Source organism: Syngnathus scovelli, chromosome 12 (assembly GCF_024217435.2).
Source record: "Syngnathus scovelli strain Florida chromosome 12, RoL_Ssco_1.2, whole genome shotgun sequence".
Classification (NCBI taxonomy): domain Eukaryota; kingdom Metazoa; phylum Chordata; class Actinopteri; order Syngnathiformes; family Syngnathidae; genus Syngnathus; species Syngnathus scovelli.
Genome location: NC_090858.1, coordinates 6,239,875 through 6,251,413, shown reverse-complemented (window position 1 = coordinate 6,251,413; position 11,539 = coordinate 6,239,875). Strand labels below are relative to the sequence as shown.

At 39.3% G+C, this 11,539-nt stretch overlaps 5 protein-coding genes across 5 annotated transcripts in view; 2 read left to right on the top strand and 3 right to left on the bottom strand.

Moving 5' to 3' along the window:
• The window catches only part of LOC125978265 (golgin subfamily A member 7B), a 126,544-nt gene extending 125,584 nt beyond the window's left edge, over positions 1-960 (bottom strand). Inside the window, exon 1 of the mRNA XM_049735445.2 lies at positions 893-960. The gene's annotated coding sequence lies outside the window, so the exon portion shown is untranslated. The remainder of the gene's footprint in view (positions 1-892) is intronic.
• Positions 961-2,298: 1,338 nt separating this feature from the next.
• Positions 2,299-4,356, top strand: prop1 (PROP paired-like homeobox 1). Its single transcript, XM_049735710.1, has 3 exons — positions 2,299-2,409; positions 3,141-3,370; positions 3,755-4,356. Exons 1-3 carry the CDS (start codon positions 2,316-2,318, stop codon positions 4,118-4,120), a joined length of 690 nt encoding a protein of 229 aa, XP_049591667.1. The 5' UTR covers positions 2,299-2,315; the 3' UTR covers positions 4,121-4,356.
• A 39-nt stretch (positions 4,357-4,395) lies between these two features.
• Positions 4,396-6,721, bottom strand: mcfd2 (multiple coagulation factor deficiency 2, ER cargo receptor complex subunit). Its single transcript, XM_049735712.1, has 4 exons — positions 6,603-6,721; positions 5,945-6,119; positions 5,698-5,857; positions 4,396-5,353 (listed from the first exon to the last, which is right to left on the bottom strand). Exons 2-4 carry the CDS (start codon positions 6,100-6,102, stop codon positions 5,222-5,224), a joined length of 450 nt encoding a protein of 149 aa, XP_049591669.1. The 5' UTR covers positions 6,103-6,119; positions 6,603-6,721; the 3' UTR covers positions 4,396-5,221.
• Positions 6,722-7,135: 414 nt separating this feature from the next.
• haao (3-hydroxyanthranilate 3,4-dioxygenase) lies at positions 7,136-9,694 on the top strand. The gene is made up of 10 exons (XM_049735706.1): positions 7,136-7,331; positions 7,424-7,502; positions 7,963-8,046; positions 8,228-8,334; positions 8,515-8,604; positions 8,676-8,719; positions 8,792-8,937; positions 9,071-9,139; positions 9,304-9,386; positions 9,510-9,694. The coding sequence occupies exons 1-10, from the start codon at positions 7,243-7,245 to the stop codon at positions 9,580-9,582; spliced, it is 864 nt and encodes a 287-aa protein (XP_049591663.1). The 5' UTR covers positions 7,136-7,242; the 3' UTR covers positions 9,583-9,694.
• LOC125978382 (transmembrane protein 229b-like) lies at positions 9,675-11,217 on the bottom strand. The gene is made up of 2 exons (XM_049735709.2): positions 10,878-11,217; positions 9,675-10,242 (listed from the first exon to the last, which is right to left on the bottom strand). The coding sequence occupies exons 1-2, from the start codon at positions 11,098-11,100 to the stop codon at positions 9,761-9,763; spliced, it is 705 nt and encodes a 234-aa protein (XP_049591666.1). The 5' UTR covers positions 11,101-11,217; the 3' UTR covers positions 9,675-9,760.
• Positions 11,218-11,539: the final 322 nt, after the last annotated feature.

Here is an 11,539-nt window from a genome sequence, read left to right as displayed (position 1 = left end):
AAAAGTGTTACACTAGTTTGAAGCCCTAACCTTTGTTTTGTTTTTTTAAAGTCAGACATGATCTTGGTAACATTCCTTTCAATAACAAGCATGGCCTATGCATTGGGTTCATTGCCATCTGTCAGTTATAAAACTGTCACCGAGGACAATACAAAGCCGCACAACATATGGCTGGAACTTATACGAAAACAGTTGTGTGGTTCATTTCATCTTTATGATGAGTACAACAAGATTTCCAACGAAAGTAACTTTGTATTGAGGAACATGCAATTCATTTCTTGAGGAGGACATGAGCACGTTTGGACTTTAATGAAGGACTTTTATATGATATGCTACATTGTTCGGCTATTCCAACTTCTCCCCGTCGAAAGGGGTACCAAAAGAGCAACAATGGTGTTTCAACTCAGTTTGTGGTGTTTATTTTTAGTTTCTTTAGATCCACATTAGCAGCAGCAGTAGCAGTAGCAGGTTATAAACCTGCAGACCAAACAAAACCCCATTGATATATTAAAATGGAAATGCATATGCAATTGCATATAATGAATGTGAATTGTTGTCTTTATTTAAGCAAAAAAGAAGACAACAATATAGACAACAATTCACATTCATTATTCCATATACAAATAGGATTACAAATATGATGGATGAGCCCAATACCAAATAAAGATACATCGCCCAGCATGCAACGTGAATAACCAGAATTCCTTGCAACCAGGAAAAGCTAAACAGCGCGACGTTTTGAATGTTTTTCCAGACAAACGAACTACTGGACTTTAATACTAAATATCGGATTAAAATGGTGCTTTCACCAAACGATCAGCATGACAAGCTACAAAACATCATTGGCAGATCATGAATGGGAAAAAAAACCAAAGGATTTAAAATACCTTACCGGTGGCGCGTTGCTCTTTGCTTGTTTGACAATGTGCTCTGTCCATGAGTTTGACACTGCTCGTCCCCGCACGAATGCGCGTTACTTGAACTGCACGGAACCAATCACTGATCCGCGCTTCAATACCCAGGTCATATCCTCCCACTTACCAGCTCTTTTGTGTTTCATTTAATTACCGTCGTCTCCGCTACCCATCACCAGTTGTATGAGCTGAGTGAGCGCAACATACATGATGTAATCTTTTATGTATCACTAAAATGAAAATAACCAATTCCAACAGTGCAAAATGATATTGAATGATCTCTTTTGTGATGTGTGGTTTCTGCTAAATATGGTGTTGATTTTTTTTCCAGAAGGAAAATGGAAAAAGTGGGCTCCACGGGCACTAAAAGATGCTGGCATCAGCATATATCGTGACTACATGGACATATGTTTTGGAAGAATTTTATTAAACCAGTGTGGCATGATGGACTAGTGGTTGCACACATCTGTCTCACAGTTCTGAGGATTGGGGGTAGACTCTTAGCTCCGTGTTAATGTGTGGAATTTGCATATTCTCAGTCTGGTGTGGATTTTCTCCGTGCAATTAATCGTCCATCCACATCTTTTTGTAACATCAGTCCTGGAACGTTTCTGGCGCACTCCATAAGTGCCCCATGAGTGGGCAGTCCAACGTGTTATCAGCTTTTCGCCAAGGATATTTCATAAAACCTCAGTTTTTCATTTAAATCATTCAGATTCATATATTTTATTTTGAAATCAATTATCACAATGGATAATTTTATCCTTCATATGTGAAAGAGAATGTGAAAGATTTCATCAGTCACACACAGCCTGCATAATAAAGAATTTCTTTCTGCGAATCTGACATAAAGTCTCTAAGAACTAACTAACTAACTAACTAACTAACTAACTAACTGCAAAAACTAAACTAAATCTTACTAAATTTATAAATAATTTTGACATAAAGTCTCTATGAACTAACTAACTAACTAACTAACTAACTAACTAACTAACTAACTAACTAACTAACTAACTAACTAACAGCAAAAACTAAACTAAATCTTACTAAATTTATAAATCAATTTGACAAAGTCTCTATGAACTAACTAACTAACTAACTAACTAACTAACTAACTAACTAACTAACTAACAGCAAAACATAAACTAAATCTTACTAGATTTATAAATCACAATCCACTGCATGACCCCAATGATCTGCAAGCAAAAACACCTGCCAAACAAACTAAAAACTGAAATATTTGATTTCACCCACCCTGTTATGTCACATTGGTCCCAGGTGGTCTCATCCACACCTGAGAACACAAAGGTAAGGAGACACGTGACATTGCTGGTGCTGGGCTGTGTGTGCGAGTGTTGGATGGCCACATAGCGCTGACCATCCCATCAGTGAACTGCAGCGATGGCCCAAGTAAAAGTAACAGGGCATGAAACGAGGAGCCACCAGGACTGTGCGGACGTGTTCTCTAACATGGCCACTGTCAGCTCCACTGCAGGTAAGTTTGCAAAACCATATTTATTCATAATCCTTCTTTTAAAATATGGGAAAAACAATACCATCGTAGCAGTTAATTTTAATTCATTACATTTTAGTGTACACCTATAATGTAGAATAGAATAGATTGAATACAGACTGTTTACAATGAATATAAACTAAAATTAAAAATAAATAAATAAATTTTATATATACTATATATATATGTGAATAATGATAACGGTGAATAACGCATGCATATAATGGCGACACTGGTATGTGTGACAGTATTATATATACAGTATTTTATATATATAATGAATATGAGTAAAATGAAGAATGACATCACTATGTCACATTTAACATGCAAGCAACATAGACAACTCAAATTGGCCTTTTTTTGTGTGGCAGGGCAAAGTTAGCTCAGTCCCCCACTCTGGCAAATTAGTCCCTTTGCTGGTAGTTGTGGAAATAATCTGCGTCAAATCCCTGCGTTTCTGGTAACTTTTTCTCACAAGCTTGTGTTTGGCTGCAAAAGCTCTCTGGCTCTCATGTTGCTTCATGGCAGTGGGAACCATCAAGTCTGGGTAATCCCTCTTTTATCAAAAACCTCATCATTGAGCTAACGAGTTAAGTCATGCTTTTTGCGGGATGCCAATGTGGGAAATGCAAGAAAATGAGGAAACAGGATCTGAGGAATTGTCTTGAAGTAAAGGTGCAAAACCTCACCCTCTTTGTTCATCCTGAAAGCAGAGATTGGAGATTCTTTGAGCAAGGGGTCATTGTGTGAGACCTCTGTGGCTGCGAGTGTTAGTCGACGGAGTCGAGCCTTTCAGTCCCCGGTGAGGAGGCGCCTCCGCACCACCTTCAGCCACAAGCAGCTGGAACATCTGGAGATGGCCTTTGGACAGAACCAGTATCCTGACATCTACTACAGAGAGGAGCTGGCCCGAATCACCAAGCTCAACGAGGCTCGCATTCAGGTACCTGCTAGGGACTGGACAGACGATAGTCAACTTTTTTTACTCCAAAATGATGAGGGTTAGGGGTTAGTGTTAGGATTTTTTTGGTGAACCAGCAGAGTTGAAAAATACTGTATACCGTTTCAAAAATAGGTCAAACTCAAGGCGACAAACTTCAATCCAATTTAAGTTGGGCGGTTTTAAAATGGACTTTCCCGTGATTCCGAGAGAAATATGAATTCATGGAATTGTTGTACATCAAGAATTAAGGAAAAATAACTCTGAAAATTGTTTTGGGGCAAGCAATTTGCTTGCTAACACTATTGTACTAAAATGTCAGTAATGACTGCAGGACATTTGTCTCTTGTCTGCTGAATCATCCCTGTCTTGTCTGCATGTCAATAGGTGTGGTTTCAGAACAGGAGAGCCAAACAGCGCAAGCATGAGCGGGTCTCCCAAAAAGTGCACCCACTGGGTATGATGTCGAGCCACAGGGCACTACTGGGCAGCATGCATGTGGCACCATCCATGGCCCGACAGTATTACGGCCAGCCCCTGGGCCACATTCCACACGTCACTGCAGTGCTGCCTGCCAGAGTGTACCCCCATCACCCTCAAGGTCCCATGAGCTCGTGTCCTTCCGTCACACCGCAGGTGAGCTCTCAGCAGCAGCATGAAGAATGGTACAGTCATGTGAGGAGCAACCTGACCTCAACAATGTTCTCTTTGACATCCATGCAGCCCCTGGAGCCCTCCTCTCATTGGAGCTAAGCATTTTAAGCACTTAGAATTAAGCATGTATCAGCAAACTTAAGTACATGCATGTTCTCTGTAATGTTTCATTTGTGACTTGGATGAGAATATTGTCAAATGTTTAACTATTGAGCAATAATTGTGCTGCTGGTGTTCATAGCCACAATATCATTGTATACAGCTCAGACGGAACAAAAAAAATGTGTAAACGTTATTTTTCATTATTTTAAATCGTTTTTTAAGGTGTGTATTAGCTGGGGTCGGCGAAATCAATAAAAACAAAAACAATAACATTGTTGATAACAGATTTTAATAGTTCACATTCTAGATCTATTATGCATTTATTTTTAAATATTTGTATTAAACAACCTGTGAAGAATAGATAAGAGATGACAAAATATATATTTATAGAATAACAAACTGTACATTATCAAAAATCACAGATGAATTTGAAAGCTGTTTTTTCTCGAGGCAGCTTATATGTGAAGTTGTGTGTGTGTGCGTATATGTATGAGCATGTTGTGCGTGAGCTTAGCTTCATGGGTTGACCAACTAAACAGCAGCAAGGCGACTAGTCTTGTTCAGTGATACAGAGGCAGCATTGCACAGGACAGCACTGCGTTACATTCATGTTTTCCTGTCACGTAACCGCTGGATGCACAAACACGGTGAGGATGACAGCTATTGGCTCATATGTAGAATACTTTTGACATTCATCGGATAGAAAGATACAACTTTCAGGAAGAAATAGCAGGTTTCATCCTAAAATGCTGCAAGTAGCGGCACTATACAGCGCTTATACACTGTCCCAGTGGCAGACAACGTTTCATTGGTTGTTTGATGTGAATCAGCCTTTAATGAGGCACTAATTGTAGGAAACTACAAGAATGGAAAATGCTTGCATGGAAGATTTTGCTTGCATGGGTTAGCCTGAATTGTTCGTTCTACTGTTTTGAACCGGCAGGTTTACTGCTCCAGATGAGAGAGTAAACATAATTTGCTACTAACAAAACTGACTGGTCCTTGCAAAAGAGACTGGCGCTCTTACGGAAAGCCATTGCTCCTTTACAGCTTTGTTGTGAACATAAAAAAGAAAACAGTATTGTGCAGGGTGACGTATTACTCTAGTGATTTGGCAAACTCTGCATAATCTATATAACCGTCATTGTTCTTGTCATCGTCCCTCAGAACTTCATCAATCAGCTTCATGAGATCTTCCTCTCCTATTGGCTTGCCGTTATCTCCTCTCTCCTAAACAACAAACAAATAACCAAAAGTACATGTAAAAAGAAGCTGCAGTCTTGTGAATACAAGCTGGTCAATAGAGGGCGCCATCCTACCACTCAGCTGAGTCACTTTGAATTAAAAAAATAAATAAAATAAAGCTATAGACAATGAAATAACATAACAATTCACGATACATAAACAGTGGACCATCTGCTATTTGCAGGAGATAGATACCAGGTGTTGTGGGCAAGCTCTCAAATAGCAAAAAGTCACAAATAATTGACATTCATTCAACTGCACTGCGATTTAAGCCCTTCATCAAAAGAATTATTGATTAAAGCCACAAAAAATGGGGGTTGAGTTTCTACCTCTCTGTGGACGTGGGTGATCGCTGTAGCCAACTCCAGCCCATCTAACAGGTTGTTGCCATCATAATCGTGCATCTTAAAATAATGAAGCTGAAGCTCCTGAGGTGACATGTCTTTTTCTGGTTTGTCAATCACACCCTCTAAATGCTCCATAATGTGACTGTGAGACAAAAGACAAATTGTTGCACACTGCAAGTTGGGTGTGTGCAAAGTGTAATAGCTTGTGCAATTTGGAAGCATCGCTCACTCTTTATCCTGGATCATGTTTTTGTCAAGGCGACCGTGGCCGGATAAGTGAGCTGCACTCTCGACAATGGGGGGCTGTCTCTGATGCTCAGCGTCCACATGAGAGAGGACACTCAGAAGACAGGAGAACAAGAAAAGGAGGAGACTGTGATGTTTCATTTTGTTGCAAGAGACACCTGCAGGGAAAAAGTTACAAGAAAGATTATTGTGCTGCTGTATCGTGTTACAATTTGGCACACGGGTAAAGACGTCAGTTAATGATTTTCTAGTTATATAAACTTCAACATTGACTCCCAACCACGGCGCTGTGGCACATTAGTGTGCTGTGTGCCATGATATATCTTTGTTCATTTAGCCATGTCATCAATGTATTGCAACTTTTTTAGATGGTTGGGAAAAAATTAAGGGTGATTTTAGCTGGAAAGTAAAAGAAAATTCAATCATATTACACACTATGAATTGAAATAATTTGCCATCCCATGCACAGCAAAATACGAGAATACATTGATGCAATGACGTTGCCGCAAATCCGCTTGTTGTACGGCAGCTAGCACGGATATATTATTTCCGTGGCGTCCACTGTGCGGCACATAGTATTGCAGTGGAATTTGTTTCAATACATAGTAACCACAGAACTGCATAAGTTTCTTTTATTTTACCTGACTCCAAGTTGACTGTTCCGCTCCTTGGTGTTGAGTAGCCAGGAAACGTCACAGGTTTGCCAAACCTAGCTGCTTGCCGTAGTTCCACCTTGTACACGACATCGTATTGTGATTGGTTGTTGATGACAAAGACAACATAAGTAAAACAAGATATGTACCTCCATATATTTTGCTTCGTTTTCATTCGCTTTTTGACGCTGGAAAAAAAAGAAAATCTACAGACTGCATAATTAGGACATTATCACGATTGAGACCTAATGCTATTCATTCTGAAAGACATTTGACACGAAGTTGATTATTATTATTATTATTATTATTATTATTATCATTATTATTATTATTATTATTATTATTATTATTATCATCATTGTTATTTTTATGTTTATTGTTATTATTATTATTATTATTATTATTATTATTATTATTATTATTATTATTATTATTGCACAACTGTAACAAATGTTATGACTTGGTAAAATGCAAGTGACCTTTCACCACTGCAAAACTCCTCCCAGTTGCCACCGCCTACTTTTGCATTTTGGACTTTAAGGGAAAAGTTAAGCTGCTTCATGTAGTAAGAGAAAAGAGGCAATTGTGGCATAACACAGCAGCAAGGCCCCAAACTTGGATTGAAATAATGAATGATAATCATCTTCTTGTGAATGTGGACAAATGGATAGCAGAGAACCAGAATCATTTCCTGCCACCAGTCTGCAACAAGCTGATGTAAGTAAGCTGAGATTCAGAGATTTCCGATCTGCCATCATCAAGAAATGGAATGTTTGTTTGTTTCATTGTTGTTTTTATATCTCATTCAGGCACTTTTCCCAGTTAAACATTATGTTTGTTGGAGGACCAAATACCAGGAAGGATTACCATATAGAAGAAGGGGAGGAGGTATGACAACTTGGCAAATAACTCTTTTATCATAGAAACAATCAGGTCGACTTTTTTTTAATCACTTTAGTATTGTTTAGCCACAATGTAATATAATAAGTCTCCAGCAGCTTTATTTGTGTTTATACTGGTACTGTAGTGAAATCCCCTGTGTGCCCCTGCTCATGTCACACCTATACATCACTGTATACCCAGACAAGGGGCAAACTGTAGGCTGATGTTGCATTATTATAAAATTATCAACAACTTTGAGCAAGATTCTTGTGTGTATAGCATTTGGATCCTGCGGTGTTACAATCTTGTAATGAAGATGGTAGTCAGCTGACAACTTCGTAGAATATCAATGTGGTTTGGTGGTAAGGTCATATGAAGTTGTACGAAGCTTTGTATTTGCCCAAAGTATGAAAGTTATATAATCTACAAAAGGTTGTGGCAATATTGTACACTGTATTTCCAACAGCTTTTCTACCAGTTGAAGGGGGACATGTGTCTGAAGGTGATTGAAAATGGCAAGCACAAGGATGTGCACATCAAGGAGGGAGAGGTGAGCTGAAATTGCCAATGCGTGAATAGCATTTCATAAAAAAAATTGATTATAAATAGATGCCTTGCCTTCCAGATCCAATTTCTTGTTTTTAATTGGATTTTATCATATGAGATGCTGATATGTAGCAGTTCTATTGATAATGCTTCTCTTGAAATCGTCTTTTTTTTTTAATTTTCAGATGTTTCTACTGCCTGCTCGGATCCCCCATTCCCCTCAGAGACAGGCCAATACGGTCGGACTCGTGGTAGAGAGGAAACGGCTGCTCGCTGAGACTGACTGCCTCAGGTAATGCATTCATCTTACTTGGAAAAAAAATGAAAATGGCAGAATAATAGATTAAGATGAAATGTAGCTGACCGGGCATTTTGTATTGCATGATTTTCTTTTTGTTATTATGCAAAATGCATGTTTGTTTTTCTGGTTCAAAGTCATCATGTAGACACAAGCATGTGCTGGTGCCTTCAGGTACTATGTTGACAACACAACTGACATCCTGTTTGAGAAATGGTTCTACTGCAAAAATCTCGGAACCCAGCTGGTGCCGATAATCCAAGAGTAAGAAAAGATTATTTCATGTTTACACACTGGTCAGACTCGACTTAAGATAAAATGCCTTTTATTATCAGGTTCATGGCATCAATGCAGTGCAAGACGGGGAAACCTGATCCGAGTGAGCTGCTGTTTCTGATCTGCAATTGTTTAACTCTTTCAGAATTTTATGATTAATATTTTTTGGGGGCAGATGAAGTCTTCAGAGATCCTCCATTCCAGATGAACAACATGAATGTGATGTCGCCATTCTGTTTTAAGTCCTGGCTGGAAAAACAAAAAACATTCCTTGCCAACGGCAGCCCCATTAACATGTTTGGAGTACAGTTTGAGACGGAGGTACAATGAGGGATGGGACATTTTCATTACAATAATCAAACCTATTTATATTTATGTATAACCTATTTATATTTTCAAAGAGATGCTCATAAGTATAAAAATGAAATAATACAGTTCTTTGTTACCCTGACAGGTAACTATGTTTGGACCTGGTTTGTCTGAGGCACCCTTGCCACCAAGTGATGTATGGATTTGGCAACTGGTATGTTCTATCAATGTATTACGTACGAATGATTTTAGACATGGAACTTTTTGCAAGAATGTAAATCATTCATTTGAATAAGACATATAACAGCGTGTTGGTCTTTTTGCCTATTTTTGCCTAAAAAAAAATCTGAGTATCTCCCCTTCTGCTTTTCATGTCAGGAGGGATCATCAGCAGTCACCATGAATGAGCAGGAGTTTGAGCTCTCTGCCGGAGACAGTTTACTCATTCCCGAGCACACACAGTCAGTAACCTACACTCTAGTATTCGCAATGATTATCGATCGATCATTCAATCAATTTACATGGAGCATATCACTGGTTATGAGTTTTTTTAATGCAGTTTATTTTCCTTTCTACTCATGTAGGTACCAGTGGAAGAGAGGTGTGCAGACTGTTGCACTGGTTGTGGTTCAAAACCCTGAGCGTAAAAGACACTGATCACACCTGCCAACAAATGACACACTCAGAAATTCCTCAGGGATAAAAATGCAATCATGTATTACTGCATAATTGTTCATCAAAAATGAAATGGGGTCATAAACTTGCTTTAATGTGCTTTGTTCCAAAATAATTGCTGATAGCATCTGCTGGAAGCCCAAATGGTAGCAATAAACGTTCACCTGCACATTCTTATCCTCAGAGTATTTTTGATCACATGTTGCTCTGCTAAGAAGGCTGCAAACGCCCAAGGTACCGCATACTCCAAAGTCACCACTCCTCCCAGATTGTATTTATAACCCGAGTAGTCCCAAGGACAAGCCCCCAGCAGCCTGAGCGCGCTCCCCCAGGTGAACTCCCACAGGTAGATGAAAAGCGTGTAGGTTATCAGACGCACGGAGAGTCCTTGATGATGAGTCAACAACCAGCTTCTCAGATTCTCCATCAGATAGATTGCAGTGGCATACATAGGCAGTGCCCAAAGGCTGCTGTATCCCATCATCCTCCTGTCCTGGATGCTGCACCAGTCCAGCACAGCAGTGAAAGTCACTTCACAGAGGCAACCGTGCAACGCGTACACGTAGAGGCGAGCCAACACAGAGAGGGAACACATGGAAACCCTGTCACAAAATTCTGCTGGGTCATCGTGTCCAACAAGTCCTGCCACCAAGAAAAGCTTGTTAGTGCACTTTGAAAAAACATCCATTATAACATTTTTGGCTCCAATACAGCATCAGATCAGTCCGTAAAGATTTGTGCTTTGGTTGTGTTCCATTACAGATACAAATGCATCAAAATAAAAAAAGTTGTAGTTTGCTTGCTGCCTTCTGTCCATCTGAAGTTCTATGTGTGGTGTGAAAAAGACATAAATATTGGAGTGTGGGTTGAATTTCCTTTTGAGGGACTATATTAAGAATTAACTACCACAGTTGAATACCAAAAATGTTGCTTTCAAACTGACCAAATGTAATCGCAAATAATGGCGTGTCAGCTCAAGGACTGACAATCTTGTGTGCCTTCTCTAATTAGGATTAAAAAGACACTAGGTGACCTTAGCCAATCAAAGACTTAGAAAAAGCGCACTAGCATTTCAAACTCAAAGGTTTTTTTTCTCATAATAAAACAGATGAGGCAGATTTCATTGCAACTTCATTGTATTTCCTTGACAGTTAACTATAATACAATAACTCGAGCTCCATCCGTTATTTTTTGCCATTGCCAATAAAGGATACATTAAGTCACCAACTATGAACATGAGCAGTCATTAAGATTGAGTTAACGTCCGTAATTCTCACCTGAGTGGCCGCCACCTTGTGCTCTCCTCTCATGTACTACACGCGCCTCCATCCTCGGACAGCATGTTTCCCTGTGGCTTTTTAATCCCTTGTGTGTGTGTGTGTGTGTGTGTGTGTGTGTGTGTGTGTGTGTGTGTGTGTGTGTGTGTGTGTGTGTGTGTGTGTGTGTGTGTGTGTGTGTGTGTGTGTGTGTGTGTGTTTGTGTGTATCTTGGGCTAAACATTAAGCTGATCCATGATAGACAGAGAAGTGCCCATCCCAGGCTGAGATCGACGACAGACGGAGAGACCCAGCAAGCAAACTTGGACCACCTGATAAAAATCGTGTGGCATGAATACCAACATCGATCACTAAGTTGCTCATGTAAACAATAGCTTTCACAACTTCAGTAAATGTGCCCGTCCTTGTATTGATGTGTGCTCTAAAGCAAACATACGGTCATGTAGCTACTGTGCAGAAATTTCTAAAATACATTAGTGCTTCAGTTTTAAGGTAATAATCAACCCCTAGAAGCTAGACATGTCACTGAAGTTAATGAAAGTTAATTCTATTGAAGAAGCGGTTAAAAATGGCTTTGTAGATTGATCTCATGCAAAATTCACAAAGGAGTAGTATAAAGCGAAATGTGATTTCCATAGTCAAATGAGATCAATGCTGCAAAA